Source organism: Vipera ursinii (assembly GCF_947247035.1).
Source record: "Vipera ursinii genome assembly, chromosome: 9".
In the NCBI taxonomy this organism is placed as follows: domain Eukaryota; kingdom Metazoa; phylum Chordata; class Lepidosauria; order Squamata; family Viperidae; genus Vipera; species Vipera ursinii.
This window is the reverse complement of record NC_139523.1, coordinates 9,627,336-9,648,167: the sequence shown is the minus strand read 5'-3', so window position 1 is coordinate 9,648,167 and position 20,832 is coordinate 9,627,336. Positions and strand designations below refer to the sequence as shown.

Below are 20,832 nucleotides of genomic sequence, written 5' to 3'. Positions count from 1 at the left end.
GCAAATGTGTAGCCAAGAGTTTGGGTTAGGGTCAGCCTTAATTTTAGAGAGACGTTGGGTCAAATCAGCCCAGCCTTCCCTACTTCAGGATTTGCTTAGATAGAAGAAGTATGTATGATTTGCCTAGTTTTGACGGGTTAAAAGAATACAGATGCTACTCTAATATAAAAGTCTACTATTAGAAGCAAACAATCCCCTATACAGAGATAGATCAACAGGATATGGATTAATTTTTAAAGTCAAATGAACTAGTTGGGTAACAGTCAAGGCAGAGAGAGAGAACAAGATCATAGAAATTCTGCACTGCCATTAGATTGAATAGCATGACTGCCTTTCCGGGGATTCACTTACCCCCAAGGAGTTACTCCCACCAAGGTCATGCTGTCTGTTAATGTTATCACTGTTGGAAGAAGATGGGCTTTGGGGTTTCAGTTCTTTTGAATCCTTATTATTTGGCAGGAGGATTTTTTCTACTTTAGTATGATTTCCTGAAAGATTTGCTTCCGATCTTGAAGACTGTGGTTCTATAAGATCCCTGTGAGTAGGTATTCTATCCAAGTCTTCTGATGGAACTGGATGGTTTACAGAACTTCCAACAGTGGAGTCCACGTCTCGCTTTAGAGAATTTCCCCTGACTTTTCCTAAATGCAATGCGTGAGCAGGCAGCTCTCTGAAGGACCTCTGTATCCTTGATTTACTCTGATGTCTCTCCCTCCAGTTCAACCATTTGGGAGGATGGGCTTGCCTCTCTTTGGCAGGTTGGGAATCTGCATCAAGATCAGATTTTGTTACAAAGACCAGGATGGGCTCCACCATGTCAGTTCTGATCTCCTGACACTTGTGAGACTTGGTACAGTTCACCTGGATGCAGACAGTCCCCATGAGCCAAAATGCATCACAGGCTGGGGTTTGACAACAAGCAGCTTGACAAGAGTGGATAGAATGCAATCCTTCCAGCAGCTGAAGTTGGACACCGTCTGATGACCTCAAACTGCCCTCTTCCAAAGGCTTTCCAGACTGGCAAGCACTTCTGCTCCAGCTTCCATCTGTGCAAAGAGAAGTAAAATTACAATCATTTTTAAAAAGCAGTAAAAACAAAGGCAAAATGATCACCAGTGGTTGGTTTGCTCACCTGTACAGCAACAACAAAAATCAATGTTTCCTTTTTCTTATCCAGGAACATGGTTGTTGTTGTTGCCATCATTATATTTTTATCCCACCTTTTAATATATTTTTTGTCAACACAAGGTGGAGAACATACCTGGTGCACCTGCCTCCTATTTTTCCAATAACAGAGTTGGGTTGGGCTGAGAGGTGACTGGCCCAGTTGCCCAATTGGTTTCATGCCTAAGGGAGACCTGGAACTCACAGTCTTCTCATTTTGAGGCCAACAATTTAACACTATACCAAATATACTCTCTTATATTAAAATGTTTATGTTTAAAATAAGAGGGAGAAAAAGGGAGCAGAATACCAGCGGCTCAATGAAAAATGGCAAAATGCTAAAAAATAACAGAGAAAAGGCTGAAATATTCTTGAACATACTATTATGGAGTCAGAACACCAACACGCAAATCTGATACTTTGTTATGAAGTTAGGCTACCTTATCTATCAAATAAATAAATAATCAATAAATCAATCTTGCCTAGTTGAATTTTTCCAATAGAAAAAAAATGTCCCAGAAAGTTTATTCACTAGCTATATTCCTGAAGCTGCAACATACTGCCTCTCAACATACCTTGTGCTTGCTGTAAGTCGTGAAAATATTGTCAAATATATTACACTAACTACTGCAAATCTACTGAGGTATATAAGCTTATTTAGTCCCAAAATGAAACTTTCAATAACAGCAATATATCACTAGAATTATAATTAGTTCCTTTCTGAACAAAAAAATGTTGCCGCTGCCATTTTTCTGTGAGGTGATAAATTCCATCTACTTAGTGACAAATAAAATATCTCTTCATTGATTAGGATTTTGTATCACTGACAAAAATATGCTCCTTTTTCCTCATTACATTAAAAAATGATGAGCTCACACATGCATATTTTAGATTCAGTAACTACAGCATATTTATTTGACAGAATATTGCTTTTTCTCACTGCACCAGGATATTAAGAGGACTAGAATCCAAGAATAAAAACTAAACATAACCCTCCTACTCTTCAATATGAATCAATGGTGGCATTTCATTGTGCTACATGATGTTAAATGATAAGTAGAAAGAAAGGCAAGTTATCCAGGGAACTGTGACTAAACAGTGCTGTTTTGAAATTCTAATCTAGGCTCGATCAGAAGGCTCCCTATCTTCATGCCATCCCAGGTGTTTTTTGCAAGACCTCTAGAGTCTAGAGCAGGGGTAGGCAACCTTGGCTCTTTTATGACTCGTGGACTTCAACTTCCAGAATTCCTGAGTCAGCACAGCTGGCTCAGGAATTCTGGGAGTTGAAGTTCATGAGTCATAAAAGAGCCAAGGTTGCCTACCCCTGCTCTAGACCACGATTAAAAAGTCATTTTGTCCCAGGTCAGAAATACTAATTCATCTATATTCAACTGCTTTTAGGATTCTGACTGCACTACCATAATGTGGTAATCAGATAATGATTCAGCATCATTATAATACAACAACATATGTAATATGTAATATTGCTAAGCACATTGATTTGTGCTTTAGATTGTAAGCCGCCCTGAGTCTTTGGAGAAGGGCGGGATATAAATGGGATTAAAATAAATAAAAATAAATAAATATGTAATTAACAGGGGCCATATTTCTGAACTAAAGAAGAATGAGGAATTAGATGGACTCTAATAAACAAATTTAGGTCTGTTTCCCTGTTTCCGTAAGTGTACATACAAATAATTCTATGGAAAGGAATATCTGATTTCTCAAGAGAACTGATCTGTTATTCCCAAACCTGTGGAGTGACAGTGCTGTAATGTTTTCTACCTCACCAACTTGTCCTATTCTACTGTGCTTCCATTTTATCACAAATAACACCAAGCGTTTTTGCAACACTATCCTCAAGAGACATTATTGGACGTATCTCCTTTAAGCTGAAAAGATGGGAGAAAAGCTCCTCTCTGTGCATATTTGAATATAAACTGATGAAAAAGTAAAACAGCAAAAGTGCTTCACATCTTCACCCACAAATACTTGACTGCCTGGAACACCTTAAAATGACCTCACTGTTTCCCAGCATCGTGTGGCATTTGTATAATCAACCAGAGCCACTTATTTTCCTGACAAACATCCATGCTCTTGCATGCTGGACCGTGATACTTGGTATTACATTTTAGTATTTAATATTCTATGTAGAATATATAACTATGCTATTACAACATATAAGACTATTGAAGAAAAAAAACTTAAGCACTATGAATTTTGAGCTGGCATGTATCCAATTGTCATGATACATCATGTTGAATTAATTAGCTTATTAATCAGAAAGTCATAAGATACTTTTGTCAAACTGAAATCTAAATTGTATTACATCTATGGCATTACGATAACTAACCCCCCAAAAAGGTGTTAGCCTCATAAGATTTTGTCTTGACAAATGCAAGCTGATTTCTGGTAAATAATGCATTGTTTCTAGTGCCTGGTATATAGTTCTTGGATTTTCCTTTCAAGATACAGATATTTGCCTTTTGTAGTCCCCCGATACTGTTTTCCAGAATTATTCAAAGGATAACATACATAAAAGTTTGGCAAGTTTCTTACTCCCACTCAATTATTAAATTAGTTAATTAGGCCCTGGAGATTTTTATTTTATTTTTATTTTTATCCCATTTATATCCCGCCCTTCTCCGAAGACTCAGGGCGGCTTACAATCTAAGAAGCACAAATCAATGTGCTTAGCAATAGCCTTCATTCTATGTATATGCCTGCTTATTAGGGCTTTCACACACACCCCAAGCGGCATTATTACAAAGTCAGCTTAATTGCCCCCAACAATCTGGGTCCTCATTTTACCTACCTCGGAAGGATGGAAGGCTGAGTCAACCTTGAGCCTGGTGGGACTCGAACCTGCACTAAACGGATATGCTCTAACAAGGATTCTGTTAGTCTCAACTAAGGATCTGGCCCTTAACCCTGTTTTTTACAATTACATAACCTCTTCTAGAAAAAGAAGCAAGAAGAGGAGTTGAGCATTTCCACTTTTTCTTTCTTATCTTTTAGCATTTTTCCATTTTCACTAAGCAGCTGGTATATCTCTTCCACTTCCATAAAATTTTGAACACAAAGGTATTTTGTTTGTTTTCCCCCTCCTTTGTTAAACTCAACTGATTCTGCATTCTGGCTTTTGTAGCACCTTCTCTACAATTCAGGATATCTTCATCTGTCACGCTTCTACTTCCTGCTTGTAATTAACTCATTTGTTTGCAGATCAGTGCTAAATTTTTCATTGATCTCTATTTCCTCCACCCACCCACCAACCCCATCCCTGTTTTTGCCACGGTGGAATTGGGCTTAAGGATTTCCTATTCAAATGATATTCAAATGATTTCCTATTCAAATGATGACATATATACTAAATTATATTTGGCTTTATTTGAAATTCGAACATTCCAGTGTTATATAAACAATATTCTTTAAGGTTCATGCACCAGGAACTGGATCAGCGGGCAACCTATAAAGGTTGGCAGTATATAATGAATTTTCTAGAAGGTTTGTATGTGGCAAGCAGGTCTGTATAGTTTTCTCTAATATTACCAGGGTAATAAAAATTCTCCATCAGTACTGCTTCATGTTTCCTTGAAAGATTTAGTTTGGAAAGCATGCTTCATTCTGGTCGATAACAACAACCACATATTTTAATACAGTGATTTATACATTTTTGCAAGTTCATTCATTGATTCTTTGGAGAAGCATAGATATTTTAATGCACAGGGCAATTTCACCTCCCTTTCCATTGCTTTCATTCTTTTTAACAGCTGTATCTGCCAACTGCTCTATTAAACAAGTGCATTCATTCCTATAAAATCATATTTGCTTTCCTGTACTCAGAGTTTAAGCTCATCCTGCTTATTTCCTGTATTCTGAATGTACAGAAAACACAGGTGTGAAGCTTGTGAGCCAATGTTATTCCTGATTTCTTTTACTGAGTTAAGTAGGTCATATTTTTTTAAAAAAGCATACCCACTTTCCTCTATAGAGTGTAAGGCTTTATCTGAGTTCCTTACATCACTATTTTCTTTTTCATAACACCACAGAATTCAGTCTAATGCCCTCTTGATTAAGTCAAATATATTTTTATCAGTCCTGTGAGATAGAACTCATTATGTACTAGCAGTCCATCAGGTGTCAGGCTCAAGGAACCAGAACCAGAATGTGAGATGATCAAAAGTTATTGTTGCAATGTCCATTTACAAGAATCTTGCCAGACTGTCTGCAATTTCTTGGGAACATAAGGCTTCAGGGTAGAGACTGCCATGCTGATGCTTTCTGTGATGTAAGGACTCTAAAGTCAACCCCCTTTTCTTACCTCCTCCCACTCTAGCTAGAGATTCCACCACATCAGAAATTCTTCGGACCACAATCCAATCATCTTCCACTAACATCATTTGAATAGTTTTAGTCTTACCTGCTCCATACTTCTGCCGTTTCCCAATTCTCTACTATGGCCCAGAAAGTTGAATAAGAACAGTAACTGAACCTCCTGATTGAGCATTCTTCATACATCTTCTAAATCTACAGTGATAACAATGTATCTGCTCTGGAAGTATCACTGATATCACATCTGTTACTTAGAACTGATAATTGATAGTAGATTTTATAAATCTTGAAATTATTCTGCTATATTCCTAACCCAAGCTTTTGGCATGAGTTATCAGACATGTTTGTTCCACAGCTCTTCTCCTTATTTTCTTATAGAATACGCTGCATTTCCTGTCTTTCAGGGATACATTATCCTGGCGCATCTTCAGCCAAGCCTATTTTCCTTTCCCTGAAAACTCAAGAGGCAATTAATTCTCTGAGGGCCTCAGAGCTGTGAGTGGTACAGAAGTACAGAATATTTATTTTATTTATGTATTTTAATTCCATTTATATCCCGCCCTTCTCCGAAGACTCAGGGCGGCTTACAAGCTTAGCAGTAGCCTTCATTCTATGTATATGCCTGCTTATTAGGGCTTTCATACACCCCCAGCGGCATTATTACAAAGTCAGCTTATTGCCCCCAACAATCTGGGTCCTCATTTTACCTACCTCGGAAGGATGGAAGGCTGAGTCAACCTTGAGCCTGGTGGGACTCGAACCTGCACTAATTGCAGGCAGCTGGTGTTACTTAAGGAGGCATTAGCCCACTGCTCCACCAAGGCTCAACTGCATTATTTTTTCTGGTTGTTGCTTTCATTAACTGGCCTTTTTGTTGGATTCTTGTTCAGACAATATGTAGAGTTATTAGCCTTATCAGCTCATGTTGCAGTACCTCCATTGTTTGAGCTAGTAAACCTCCAGCCTCTCTTATGACCTTGTATGGCCATTCACTGCACCAGTTCTCCAGCTCTTTTTTCAGGTGACCCCACTACCTTGCAGTTTCTGAAATAAGTAATTTCTGGAGTCTGGAAATAAGACTCCGGAAAGAGTGCAAAGAAGAGCAACAAAGATTATTAGGGGGCTGGAGACTAAAACATATGAAGAATGGTTGCAGATATTGGATATATCTAGTCTAGTGAAAAGTCGGACTGGGGGCAACATGATAGCAGTCTTTCAATATTTGAGTGGCTGCCACAAAGAACAAGGGGGCAAGCTATTCTCCAAAGCACCAGAAGGCAAGACAAGAAGCAATGGTTGGAAACTAACCTAGGAAAGAAGCAATCCAGATCTAAGGAGAGATTTCCTGACAGTGAGAACAGCTTGCCACCAGAAGTTGTGGGTACTTCATCACTGGAGGCTTTTGAAAAGAGACTGGACAGCCATTTGACTGGGGGTTGGACTAGAAAACCTCCAAGGTCCTTCCAACTCTGTTATTCTGTTAAATATGCTGCAAGGTTGATTTCAGGCAAAAATATAAACACAGTACAAACACTACAAGTCATCATTGCAGAATCGTATCCATTCATCTTCAGTTCTATCTTTGGATCACCTTTGAATTCCTGTCACTAGCAGGAAGACAGATCTTGTTTTCTACCCAGGCTCCCAGTTAGCCAATTACACATTGTGAATTTGGGAGTGGGGAAAAAGGCTAACTGATCTTATCTTGAACTTCACTGTTCTGTCAAATTCCAGAACTATCCTGGGATCAGTTTTCACCTGGCTCTAAAAGAGAGAAAATGGATTTTTTTCTAATTTAGCAGAACTAGAAAGCACCTGAATGTTCTTCTCTCCCCCCCATCCTGCAGTCTTTATTTCTGAATAACAGGCATTTTGCTTCTTTGCTACAGAAATAAGCATTATGGATTTTTCCTGCAGTTTTCAGTGTTGTGCTAATTATTTCACCAGAAGATTTTGACTGCATCAAAATGAAAGGCAAAAAATAGAAAGGCAAATATTAAATAGAAGGGCACAGTTTCTCTGCTTACGTTTTTCTTTCTTAATCTCAAATATGCCATTGTAATGAACTGGGAAGTTCTTGTATCAAATGTCACTTCAATTAAGGTGGCCTGGGGAGAACGTTTCAGTATCATCCTTTATCCTCATTGCAACACTTAAGAATGTGTATTTCATTTATATCCCATCATTTGATAAGTCAAAGTGACTAATATAGCAATAGCAATAGCACGTAAGACTTATGTACAGCTTCATAACGCTTTACAGCCTTCTCTAAGTGGTTTACAGAGTCACCATATTGCCCCCAACAATCTGGATTCTCATTTTACCAACTTTGAAAGGATGGAAGTCTGAGTCAACCTTGAGCCAGTCAGGATCTAACACTTGGCAGTAGGCAGAATTAGCCTGCAATACTGCATTCTAACCATCGCGCAATCAAGGGCTCCTAATAAATAATACTTCCTCGTCCCATTTTCTCCACGACAACCAGCCTTTCAGGTGAAATTGGCTGAGAGAGAGTGACCGACCCAAAGTCACCCAGCTGGCTTTCCTGCCTAATATGGGACTAGAGCTCACAGTCTCCTGGTTTCTAGCCTGGTGGTTTAATCATTACACCAAACTGGCTATTGTCACCATAAAACAGAGAAAGTAATAGGAAATGAAGAAGTTAAAGTGCTCTAGGACTTGGAATTCTAACCAACAGGCACCTGTTGCACAACACCCCAGACTTAACAGCTGTTGATAAGACAGACATAAAGATTTGGATAGTGGACATGGTAGTACTTGGAGGAAGCAAAATAGAAGCGAAGAAGGTTAAAAAAAATACAAAGATCTGCAAATAGAAATAGAACAACTTTGCTTCCTTTGCTAACAGCAGCAAAGGTAGTACCAATGGTAATAGGTGTCTTGGGTGCAATCCCAAACCAGATGGAGCACCATTTGAACACTATTGGCATTGACAAATTCACCATCAGTCAATTGCAAAAGGGAGGGAGGGAGGGAGGGAGGAAGTCAGTCGGTTTTCAAAATTCACCTACAAGACAACAATAGAACTACAACAAATGAATGTTCTTAACACTGGGGGAACTGACAGACAGAATTTATTGCAAAAGCTCTTTAGAGATCTCTCACACCAGGCCCCCAGCACACATTGGGGCAAATCTAACTTGCAGCAAAGAACAATTTAAATTCTTACAAGATGTTGTATTTGCCAATTGATTAATCTGTCAAGCACCCTAACAATTCATTACAGTGTAATTAAAAAGAGGACACAATATTCTTGCCAGCTTGAAAAAGGAATGGTAGGGAGGAAATGAAAGGAAGAGCATTTAACTTCTGAATATAGTTGGGCAAAGCAAAATATTCCTAATTATATTTTCTTGCCAGCTGCTTAATTTTAAATTTTTCGGTTTGTGGCCATTATCTGTTGTGCTTATTGTCTCACTAAATTCCAGTTTGTCTTGCACTGTGCTCTTGCATTGAAAATTATCAATGCATGAAGCAACAAGGGGGTTGTTTATCACCGGGCTTGTTCCAGAGTTGATGCTGATCAGGGATGAGAGAAAATGGCTGGCCCAAGATCACCCAGCTGTCTTCTGTACCCAAAGCTGGATTTCAACCTGAGTTTCTCTGCTCCTATTCCAACATCTTAACTTTTAAACTATTTGGCCACATCAGAGTATTTTGTTTCTTTTTTGTTTTGGCTGAAACAACATATTAAGCTACAAATAATAAAGCCATATTATAAAACAAATTTCTGAATTTTTCTCTGGTCTTGGCAAACTTCCCTGAAAAAGGTGCTTAATAAGCACCAGAAGAAAAGTTAACAATTTATACAGTTGAAGTCTGCATAGAGTAGATCATCAGGATGGTAAGACTGGTGTAAAGGACTCTGCAAATTAATGTTCAACTATATCTCATTACTCTACCAGTGAAGTGACTGATTTTCAAGTCTTATGCTTGAGCTGTAATACGGTAGTATTTAATTTCTTATATAAACTCTCAATATGCTTTAGAAGCTTCTCAAACTAAAGCAGTTTTGCTTGCTTTAATATGCTGTGATCACATAATAGCATGTTAGACTTCCTGAATAATCACCAAGGAAGTAAGCTTGCCTATTAAAGAGTCACATCACAAAATCTCTACAGATTATGTGACAGCTTTAACATAGCCCTTAAAGGAGAGTTACTGGGGAATCTTTTAAGCACTGAGGTCTACATAAGATATGAGGTTAGGTTTCAAGAGCCTCATCTTACAGTATGAATGCACAACCTGCACACAAATGTATACTACCTATCTGAGGCTTCTTATTCATTTTCAATTATAATTATGATATACACCTCTACTGGGATCAATTAAAAACCCAGCTTAATGCCCACAGGAAAAGTCAGAATTTTACAGCCTTCCAGAAGACCAACAGGATTGAGGCCATTCAGATTGAACAGGCACAATTGGCACACAAGATGAATCAATGCAAAATCCCTATGTTGCCATCTAGTCCTTGAGCAGAAGTTGTGAAATCGAGGATGACCCCCAGATTGTGCACCAACTCTGTCGAGCTCAAGAGTTAGAATCCCCAACCTTTTCATCTCCACTAAGACCCTCACAGCCTCCAGGCACTAGGTAAGCACCTGTACAGCATCACTTGTACTCAGCCCAGGGCAAAGATCACAGTTGGATACCACTGGGACAATGATAATAGTTCACCCTATGTTATTACTCTTATATTAATTCTAGATTAAAATAAAATCAGCTTAGAGGGAAAAGCAGTTGGGCATATTAATAAATTCCTCCTTCACATAAGTATATTTAATTTCAGGAGGAACCACCTGGAAAAATACTGATGTTAACAATTTAGAATCACATCCCTATTTGAAAACAATCAGGACTTTTTAATCTGCAATACACTAAGCGCTAGACAATATCCAGTTGTCCAGGAGGGAACAGAAGTTTGTCTGTTGCGAGAATACATTTATTCATCTTGAAAGGAGAGAGGTTGAGACAGACTGTGCCAGTACAATCTGCTAGAGAAAGCCTTCTAAAGTAAAGTAATTTAAAAAGAATTATGAAACTTTATAAAAGTTTCCTGGATTAGCTTGTCAGAAAACTTTTGGTATATATTTTGAAATGTGCACAAAATTTGGAACATGGTGATCTGGAATAAAAATGTCATTGTAAGGATTTTTTTTTGTAAATATGAAACAAGGCCATAATGTTGTCAACATTTTCCCCACAAAAGCTTAAGAGCTAACAGGGGAAGGGGAAGAATTGAAGAAAACAAGGAAAAGTGTATTTGCAAGATAAGAATTAGGACAACTCTTTAGTACAAACAACATGCTTGAGAAGCAGGCAATAGCATTGTAGTACATGGTATTCATTCCCTCAACTGTTTCTTGGTTCTGGATTTAGAATATTCCTGAAATATGTTAACTGCTGTAAGTTTTTTTTTAAAAAACACACAAAAAAAGACAGCACTAAAACATAATTTTGTGGAACGTAGGAAACAGGAAACTAATCTCAAAGAAACAAAGAGAATTCAAACTAAATAATTTATGATTTTTACTTTTACTGTGTATCCCAACCAAAAATAAAGATAATAAATTGAAGAGACTTTAAAATCAACTGGATTTTGTATGTGCAATGCTAAAGATCAATGACTCACTCAACTTAATCAATTTTCCCAGTTACCTAATGTCAAAAAAGACACCAGATAATTTATTAGAGGTTGGGAGGAAAAGAGACATTTTACCATATAACAGCCTTCTTTAAAGATACTAGTTTTCCAGTTGATAATATTTTTTTAAAAAGAAATATTTTTTGGAAAAGATAAAAATGTTGAGATAAAATTAAGATAAATTGTTGTACTATTTTAAAAAAGGCTTAACAAGTTGTCCTAGCAATTTTCCATAGGCCATAAAATTGATTTATTCTCCAAAAGTTCTCTTTGCAATACCTTTTTTTTAAATTTTACCTTGCAAATAAAGGCTAGATATTAAAACTCCTTCTCTTTTTTCCCCCCTGAATCATTGATCTGTCTTCTCTGACTGCTTAAAGAGAAAGCTTTCTCCCACTGAGAAGTACCTGCTAAGTCAACATGTGATATAAGTTTCCATTTTCAGGGCCACTTTCACAGCTTACAGATCATTTTTTGAACCCAATGGCATTATATAAGGATGTTCTTATCAAGAATCTTGAATGAAACACAACTATTCAGCCATTTTAATTCTATTCCTGAATCATATCATTGTAGCTCCTTAATAACTAATACAGTTAAATCTCTTTACAATGTCCTTATCATTACTAAAATAACTTGTTAACAACTTTTATTTAGATATTTCATCTAATTTCCCAATATTTCCTATGTATCTTAAAGCTTTTACTTTCTTAGTTATATCAAAATTATTTACATGAGAATGTAGAGGGTAGCAAGTGTCTGTGGCATATTTCTAAGATTCTGGAATTAATCTGAAAGTTAAATATTTACTATTAAGTATTTACCTTTTCTATTTCTCTCCAAAACAATCTTACATATGCCAATAGCCCCTCATCAGTTTTGTGTGGCACATAGGACAACCCCTGCCCTATGGTGTGTGTGTGTGTGCACGCGCGTGCGTGTGTGTATAAAGAAAAGTATGTGGAAAGAAAAGTATGTGGAATAAAAAAGCACTACATATTAAGCACATACAACATATATAATTGGCATCATTTGCCATGTATTTTATATTGGAAGAGGTGTACCCAAACGCTCACAAGAAACAGACATGCTCATTTAGAGCTTTGTATTTCAAAAGAAGAAAAAACACTGTGTGAAAACTCAGAGCACACAGATGGTCCGAAGGCGTAGGTAGATAAAGTGCCAACTTAACAAACTTTGGCTAAAAATCATATAATGTGGGAAGCTCTATGTCTAACTAAAAGTATCTCAAGAGACAATTTCCAAGATAATGGTATTCAAGATGCAGTCATATTTACAATATTTATTAAAAGGCAACACCTTTCAGGAACAACAGCTCACTTTAAAAAAACATACCGTATGTATATGCATTTAATAAAATTTCTTACTGTAACAAGATGCTAACAGATACTTCTGATTGTTGACTACTAATAGACTTAACATGGCTTTCCTCCTACGATGTGCATCTTAGCAATGGGTGTTCCCAAGCTTTACATTGATAACAATTTATAGAACATAAATCAGATATGTTTACATTGCACAGACTGGTATATCCTTATTCATTCACAATTGTAAGTATCTCAGAAAGGAGCATAAAATCTCACCTGTGCAGAAAGAGAGGGCGCTGAGGCAGACAAATACATAGATTAGAGGGAGATGGCCCAGACACTTGGCAGATTTTCTAAAGAAGATTACCAGTGGATTCAGAAGGCTGATGCTGAAACTGTTTTCCAAACTCTTCTCCATGGCCTTTGCAGACAGACACAGAGTTCTATAAATATAAAATATATACAATTATTTATATATATATATATATATATATATATATATATATATATATATATATATATATATATATATATATATACATATATACATATATACATATACATATATACATATATATATATATATATATATATATATATATATATATATATATATATATTCTGATCTCCAAATGCAATCACTTTTGGGAAACAATTCTATCTAGATATTGAGACAATGAACAGACACACCAAGCAGAAAAAACAGTTTCTACTATTTATCATCAAGTCCCAAGATTTGCTCCTGAATTTATCTTTTAAAACCCCATACAGATGTCTTAACTGGGACATAGTTTAGGTTAAAGGCAGGGTCCCCTGTGGCCACATGATGAGTTATAAAATCAGTTAATCTTCAAACATAAAACAAATACATGAAAGGAAAAACTACATGTGGCAAATTCTAATTTCTTCAAAGTAGTTGCCCACATAATCCAAAAGGGTTCCTGCTTGACATTTGTTTACTGATGGCCAGCTGTCTTCACATATCAAAATACTCAGTACTGAAACCAGCCCACATTTGGGAACAGTAGCATATTACAAAATTATGCAATGCAAGCAAAGCAAACTCAAAGCAAAGCATGCTAATTCAATGGCTTTTATTAAATGGGGGCTTTAGACTCTGTGTTTGAAAGTTAAAAGCATCCATGCAGAGTTTCCTAGCTCCACCTATGCTTCAACAAATTCAGTCAATCTGCTAAACATGTGGAACTAAATGTTACCAGTTGCTTATTTGTACTTCCTAGCACCATCCAGAAAACAAGACAGAAATTGGAGCAAGCAACCAGTTGAACTGCAATGAAAAAGTAATGTTAGGCAAGCTTTCTTTCTACTAGAAAAGTGAGAAACTGAAGGTTAGATAAAGTTGCAGTTCTATACTTACTTAATTGCGGATACAAGTAGTCCTCGGCTTATGACCACAATTGAGCCCAGAAATGATGTTGCTAAGTGAGTTTTGCCCCATTTTATGACTTTTCTTGCAACATTTGTTAAGTGAAGCTGTAAATCAGTGATATGGTTATTAAGTAAATCTGCCTTCCCCATTGAATTTACTTTTCAGATGGTTGCAAAAGATGACCACATGACCCCAGGACATAGCAACCATCACAAATATGAACCAGTTGTCAAGCATCCGAATGTAAATCATGTGACCATGGGGATGGTACAATGGTCATAAGTGTGAAAAAGGGTCATAAGTTACTTTTTAGTGCTGTTGTAACTTCAAATGGTCACTAGATGAACTGCTGTAAGTCAAGGACCTACTTGTATTGTAGAAATTGTACAGATTTCAGGCATGTTCCTTTTTTAAAATTTAACAGCACTTAGACTTATATACTGCTTCACAGTGCTTTACAGCCCTCTCTAAGCAGTTTACAGAGTCAGCATATTTGCCCCCAACAATCTGGGTCCTCATTTTACTGACCTCGGAAAAATGGAAGGCTGAGTCAACCTTAAGCCTGTCACGATCACACTCTTGGCAGTGGGAATGCAGAGTCAGCCTACAGTACATCCTACAGTGGGAATGCATAGTCAGCCTACAGCATTCTAACCACTGCGCCACCAGGGCTCTTAAATGGAATTCTGCTTAGCTTGGACCAACATTTATCTTTAACTTACAGTCGGTATTTATCGTCCCTTTTCTATGTCTTCACTACAAAGGATCTGAATAGAATAGAAAGAATAATTCTATCAAGAACCTTTAATTCTCAATGAATTTCCCTAGTCCAGTGATGGCGAACCTTTTGGAGACCGAGTGCCCAAATTGCAACCCAAAACCCACTTATGTATCGTCAGGTGCAGGGTGGGTATGGTCCATTGGGTGGGCGTGGCCCATTGGTTGGGCGTAGTAACGGCAGACTGGATGGGACTAAAAAGTTCAATCAATCAATTCCAACTTTGCAAGATCTTTTTTTCCTGCAAGAAGTTGAAATTTATTGATTGAATCTTTTTTTTTTTGCACATGGCGGTGGAGGCTTAAAGCAAAAAGGTTTTATAAAACTCAGCTGAAGGCCTAGGACTGGGGCGACAGCACGTGTGCCCACAGAGTGGGCTCTGCGTGCCACCTGTGGCACCGCGGCCCTAGTGTTATGCCTATACAAAAAAATAACATACTGAAAATAGGATTAATACCTAACAAGCAGTGAACAATCAAGGAACTACCAACTCAATCAAGTAGCAAAAAACTGCCCAATCAAGGAACTACTAAGGTGAAAACAACACCCTCACTAACACTGTAAATAAATAGAGAGCAAACCCCACTCCTATCTAGTATTGAGAATGTTACTTAGTTTGATAACAAACATGAAAACATCTGAAGGAAAAGAACCAAATTCAGAGGTGACCACCACTATGCAACCCTGAGCTATATTCTAGTAAAATAACCACAGTACAGTCCATGGGTAATAAAAGTATACACTTTGGTGACGAGATCGTAACATAGATAAAGAGAATATCCCCCTCCACTTCTTCTTGTACCACAAAGCCTTGCATTGTCTGGTAAGGCCACTAGCAAAACTATTGTATTTAGTTCCTGGAATCAAAATCTGATGTAACTTGAACTTTTGGCTCTTTCCCAAAACAAGGCAAATTTTATAATCTGGTTATTGCAGTCCATCGTGGAAAATGAACAGTAGAGGAGAAAAAACAGTGCAAAATTATAATAAAAGAGCAGCTACAATCTTAGGGAACTTCATTACTGCCTTTGAAATGCCTCAGTAGTACATTTTGCTGATTCCAGAATCTACTAGCAATTTAACTCTGGATATTGTTAAATCAATTTATACACTGAAATATCATAAAATTCCCTTTTCCTTCCTATATAGAACAACATATCCAGATGACAATAAGCACTGGGTTAGATTGGTTTTATCCTAGAAAAAAACCTCAAGGTTTGTTCCCGATGATTTGGATAGCCTGTTCATCACATTATTGGATTACATAAGGGATCGGCCATGCCAGAATCAGTGCAAAGCTTCAGTAGCTGCATATGAACAGAAAGTTCACTTGAAACTCTCTTGAAATACTGCAGAGGATTCTAGGGTACATTTTCAGCTTGCATTAGGAGTCAACAATGCTGGAAGACATCTGACAGCCTGAACTCCCATTTTTGGCAGGTAGTCATTAAATTATGACAGCTAGCTGTCTAGTTTACCTATATCATAACACTGCTGGATTCATCTGTGCCTTGCATCCAATTTTATGTTTTGCTAGGATGACTAACAGAATTGGGTTATTGCTACTATGCCTGCCTTCATTAAAACACCTTGAGAACATATGAAGAGATCAAAGTTCAGTTCCGCCTTCTGTAAATCTGGAAGTCTATCTACGTGGCACAATGAATTGCCTTGTTGCAAAACCAGATATTCATCTGGTATAATAGCTCACATATTCAGGTTGCATAAAAAGGGCAAATTTAGGTATTAGTTCTAATCATATCTAGAGACCTGCAAATTTTAACTCCAGCTGTTTTTTAAATCTTTTTGTTATTAATGAGGCAGCAGGCTGTTATAAAAAAAATCACCTTGTTTGCTTGTTGTAATTAAAGAGTTATAGCATGGTTTAAAGATACACATAGGAGGTTAAACTGTAAAAGGACTCTTGGAGGATTTATTTGTTTATTTGCTGCTGGATGTTTTGAAGTATGGGTCACATTCTAAATTACTCAGTACATTGAATGTATGAATAACTTAACACAATTTTTTATTAAAATAATAGCATTTGGGATCTCTCAGTCATGCTGGATTTTTTTTCTTAGTCACTTCACCCTACGCTATGTTGCTGGTGAAAGCCACCAGCAAAAAGAAGGTGCTACTAGAACTAAAGTGAGGAGAGAATCACTAAGACTTTTTAAAAATAAGAAACCAACATGCTGCTAAATGTATTTACATATTCAATACATCATTTAGGGTCTTAAAATTGCATTTGCAACAATAGCAATAAAGTCACAAGGTATACTTTCATATATAGTATATGCATATGCATATGTGTTTATCAACACACTAGATTTTTAATAAATGAAAAGGACTCATTGTTATGCAGTTTAAATACTTCCCTCAGTGTCTATGCAAATGGATGCATATTCATTATTCATCAATATACCATTGCTCACTTGACTCAATTTAGGTTCATTAGTGTTTTAGCAGAACACTCTATTTCACAATTGTAAAGCTCTTAATACAGCAAATATGATTTACTGTTCAGTTACAAAAAATCCCCTTCTAACTTTACTCAACTCTTTTAGGGAAGCTTTTAACAGCTTTGAAATATTTAACAAAAAAAATTTGTATCCAGCAAAATATCCTTATTTGAAAGGTTCCTCAGTCTTAAACAGTTGATATTTGAGGGATGCTACTTTTGAAATTTCTGATACTCACATTTTTTTCTCAGAATTTAAAATAAAAGGCTAACTTAAATACAAGGAGTTCCTTTCTTCTCAAAGAAATTAAATCAAAAATTTAAAAAATCTTATTTCTAAATTAGAGCTGGTCCTGTCTGTCACAGAATCTACTATTTGGCTCTCTTTAAGCAACTATTTGGGCAAGCTCTGATAGGATAAATGGAAAGTCCAGAAAAGTAACTCTTACAGAAAATCAAAATATAACCCCATTGTAAAACTCTACTGCAGCAGGAGTGGATGAATTTCCAGTCAAAATAGTACTATCCACCCCAGACAGACTGCTTGGACAAAAGCAAAGCAAAATCAACAATCTACAGAGACATAGTCTTCTTGACAGGTAGGTACCTATCTAGCTAAATAGGTACCTACCCATCAAAATAACAATACACCATATAAGAGTTATTTAGCTAAAAGAAAAAGCAGGCTCAGAACTTATATTTAATCTGATCACTTTAATCCATGCAAATAAGGTCTCAGCTACCAGTCAGAGTGTATCCTAGCATTTCTGAGGACACAGAGCATTTCTGTCTTCCTACTGGTATTCAGCCAATAACTACATGAATTATATTAATCCACTCAAGATGGATACACTGCCTGGAGCTCCAGGAGGAAAGGTTGCATATATATTAAAGAACAAATTATATTTGTTAGAAATAAGTTCCCATTTGACTGTTAATTTTAGTATTCATTCTTTTGAGTTATATAGCCACCCATCTCAAATGCATGACTCTGGCTGGCTTACAATGAAAAGAAACTACAATACTATCAAACCACAAAAGAAGCCTTGGTGGAGCAGTGGGCTAATGCCTCCTTAAGTAACACCAGCTGCCTGCAATTAGTGCAGGTTAGTATCCCACCAGGCTCAAGGTTGACTCAGCCTTCCATCCTTCCCAGGTAGGTAAAATGAGGACCCAGATTGTTGGGGGCAATAAGCTGACTTTGTAATAATGCCGCTTGGGAGGGGGGGCGAAAGCCCTAATAAGCAGGCATATACATAGAATGAAGGCTACTGCTAAGCACATTGATTTGTGCTTAAATTGTAAGCCGCCCTGAGTCTTCGGAGAAGGGCGGGATATAAATGGGATTAAAATAAAATAAAAATAAAATAAAAAAGAACATACAAAAACCAATACAAATTAACAATACCCATAGAAAGGGCCTAAAAGCAATCTACATCCAACATAACCTCTATATGGGCTCCTTAAAACAAGGCTATACCTGTTTTTCCTAATTGTTATGCCAACAAGTGCAATTCCTCCCACTTGTACAAAAAGGGTACCAACTTAAATTTCCCGCATTTTTACTTCAGTAAAAGAAACAACATGTGATATAGACATCAGTGTTCTGCACTAGTTCAGTTTTGTACAGTAAAATTAATAGGTTGTAGGAGCTGTATTCTCTATAACACATTTGTTAAATAACAGAAGTAGCGCACAAGCATTTTATTAGTTCTCAAAGAAATATTCACTCTTCAGTGGCAACTATCCTGTTGAATGAAGTCCCAGACTCAATTTTCAGCATCTTTTGAAAAAGGGATACTGGAGACACAGGGGCCCTGAAAACCTTGGAGAGCTGATTAACCAATTCCTGGGTCTCCAAGTTTCCATAATGTGCAGTAATGCTTTGCTGTGGTGCTGGAAGCTATGGCCAGGCACATCTGTCTCTGCTACCCTTGATTATATATAAACCTTTTCAGTTCAGACATTGCAGGTCAACAGGCATCATCATAACCTGCATATGGACCCAGATTGTTGGGGGCAATTAAGCTGACTTTGTAATAATGCCGCTGGGGTGTGTGTGAAAGCCCTAATAAGCAGGCATTTACATAGAATGAAGGCTACTGCTAAGCTTGTAAGCCGCCCTGAGTCTTCGGAGAAGGGCGGGATATAAATGGAATTAAAATAAAATAAAAAATAAAAATATCCCCTTTGTTTGTGAACTCAAGGTGGATTTATTTATTTATAAGAGTTATAAACCGCCTCACTCCAAAGTATTAAAGTGGTGTAAAAGTCAAGCTAGAGTATGGAAAGCAACAGACTAATAAAAAAAACTGCAAATTGCATTCACTAAGTGACATTAATGGTGTGAGCAACATAATCTGAATACTAAGCCTTACAATCTACACTTGGTATGATACCTTACTCTATTTTTACACCCCCAGTTCTTAAACTTCACGGTTTACTTGCATTGTTCTATGATTTTATAGATGGTTTAGTCAATGTCTGTGCTGTAGAGGCTCTACCGAGATTCAGCGAGACAAACGTGACTCTTTTTTTTCTGTTTTACAGATCAATGACAGAAACAAATGGCAACAAATAGTAGCTTGGTGGAGCAGTGGGCTAATGCCTCCTTAAGTAACACCAGCTGCCTGCAATTAGTGCAGGTTCGAGTCCCACCAGGCTCAAGGTTGACTCAGCCTTCCATCCTTCCGAGGTAGGTAAAATGAGGACCCAGATTGTTGGGGGCAATTAAGCTGACTTTGTAATAATGCCTTCGGAGAAGGGCGGGATATAAATGGAATTAAAAATAAAAAATAAAATAATAAGCAGGCATCTACATAAAGGCTACTGCTAAGCTTGTAAGCCGCCCTGAGTCTTCGGAGAAGGGCGGGAGATAAATGGAATTAAAATAAATAAAATAAATAAATAAAAATAAAACTTGGGACCTCTCCCTAACCGCCGCCGCCGCTCAGGGGACTCTCATCCCCAGCACTCCCAGTCGCGGAGGCCCCGCGAGCGGCGACTTAAAGGGAGCCAAGCGCAGGGAAGGCGCGCTGAGGAAGCGAGCGCAAGGCCAGACGACCCAGCAGGCGCTACTTACCAGGGGAGCATGGCGGGCCGCGCGGTGAGGGGACAGGTGTTCTTGGCTGACAGGTGAAAAGGCGGGCAGCCAGCGGTTGGGATGGCCGCTGAGGGAAGGGTCCCCCTGCCCGTCCCCTCCTCAGGGCTGCGGCTTTACCGCCGCCAGGGGCGGGAGGTGGGCCGCAGGCTCCCCGGCAGCTTGGTCAGCCCCCCCCCCCTCCTCCTCCTCCTCCCAAGTTATTATTTTTTTTAAACAGCCCCCCCGCCCCCCCAAATCCTTCAGTTTCGGAGGCAGAGCAACCGCAACGCCTCACTCGCTCCTCTCTGCCCCGCCCCCTCCGCTCCTTTCCTTTCCCTTCAGCCGGAAACGCAAAAAAAAAGAAAAAAAAAGAGACGTACGCCTTGGCCGGCCTCTCCACCAATGGGCGCTCCCGACCGTCGGAACGAGAGGAGGGGGAAAAAAAAAATCCTCTCGCCGTTGCTATGGTTGCCCGAGCGCCTTCTTCCCCGCCCTCCGTTTCCTCAAAAGGGAAAGCGGAAAGACCGGACGCGGGGGGAGGAAAAGGGAGAAGCCTGCCGTTGCCTTTAAGTGGCATGGCGGCAGCGGCTTCGCGAAGAGGTCGCAGCAAGGCGACCGGTGATTGG

At 38.1% G+C, this 20,832-nt stretch overlaps 1 protein-coding gene across 3 annotated transcripts in view; it reads right to left on the bottom strand.

The window, feature by feature from the left end:
* The window catches only part of KIAA0319L (KIAA0319 like), a 53,481-nt gene extending 33,092 nt beyond the window's left edge, over positions 1 to 20,389 (bottom strand). For 2 of the 3 annotated variants that reach the window (XM_083369737.1, XM_083369739.1), the window contains exons 1-3: positions 20,207 to 20,389; positions 12,772 to 12,938; positions 352 to 1,046 (exon numbers count right to left, since the gene is read on the bottom strand). In XM_083369737.1, coding sequence (XP_083225863.1) covers positions 352 to 1,046; positions 12,772 to 12,913 — 837 coding nt within the window. In that variant the 5' untranslated portion in view covers positions 12,914 to 12,938; positions 20,207 to 20,389. Of the gene's footprint in view, positions 1 to 351; positions 1,047 to 12,771; positions 12,939 to 13,873; positions 13,932 to 20,206 lie in introns of those variants that run through there. The other variant, XM_083369738.1, reaches the window with a different exon arrangement.
* Between the last annotated feature and the right edge of the window lie 443 nt (positions 20,390 to 20,832).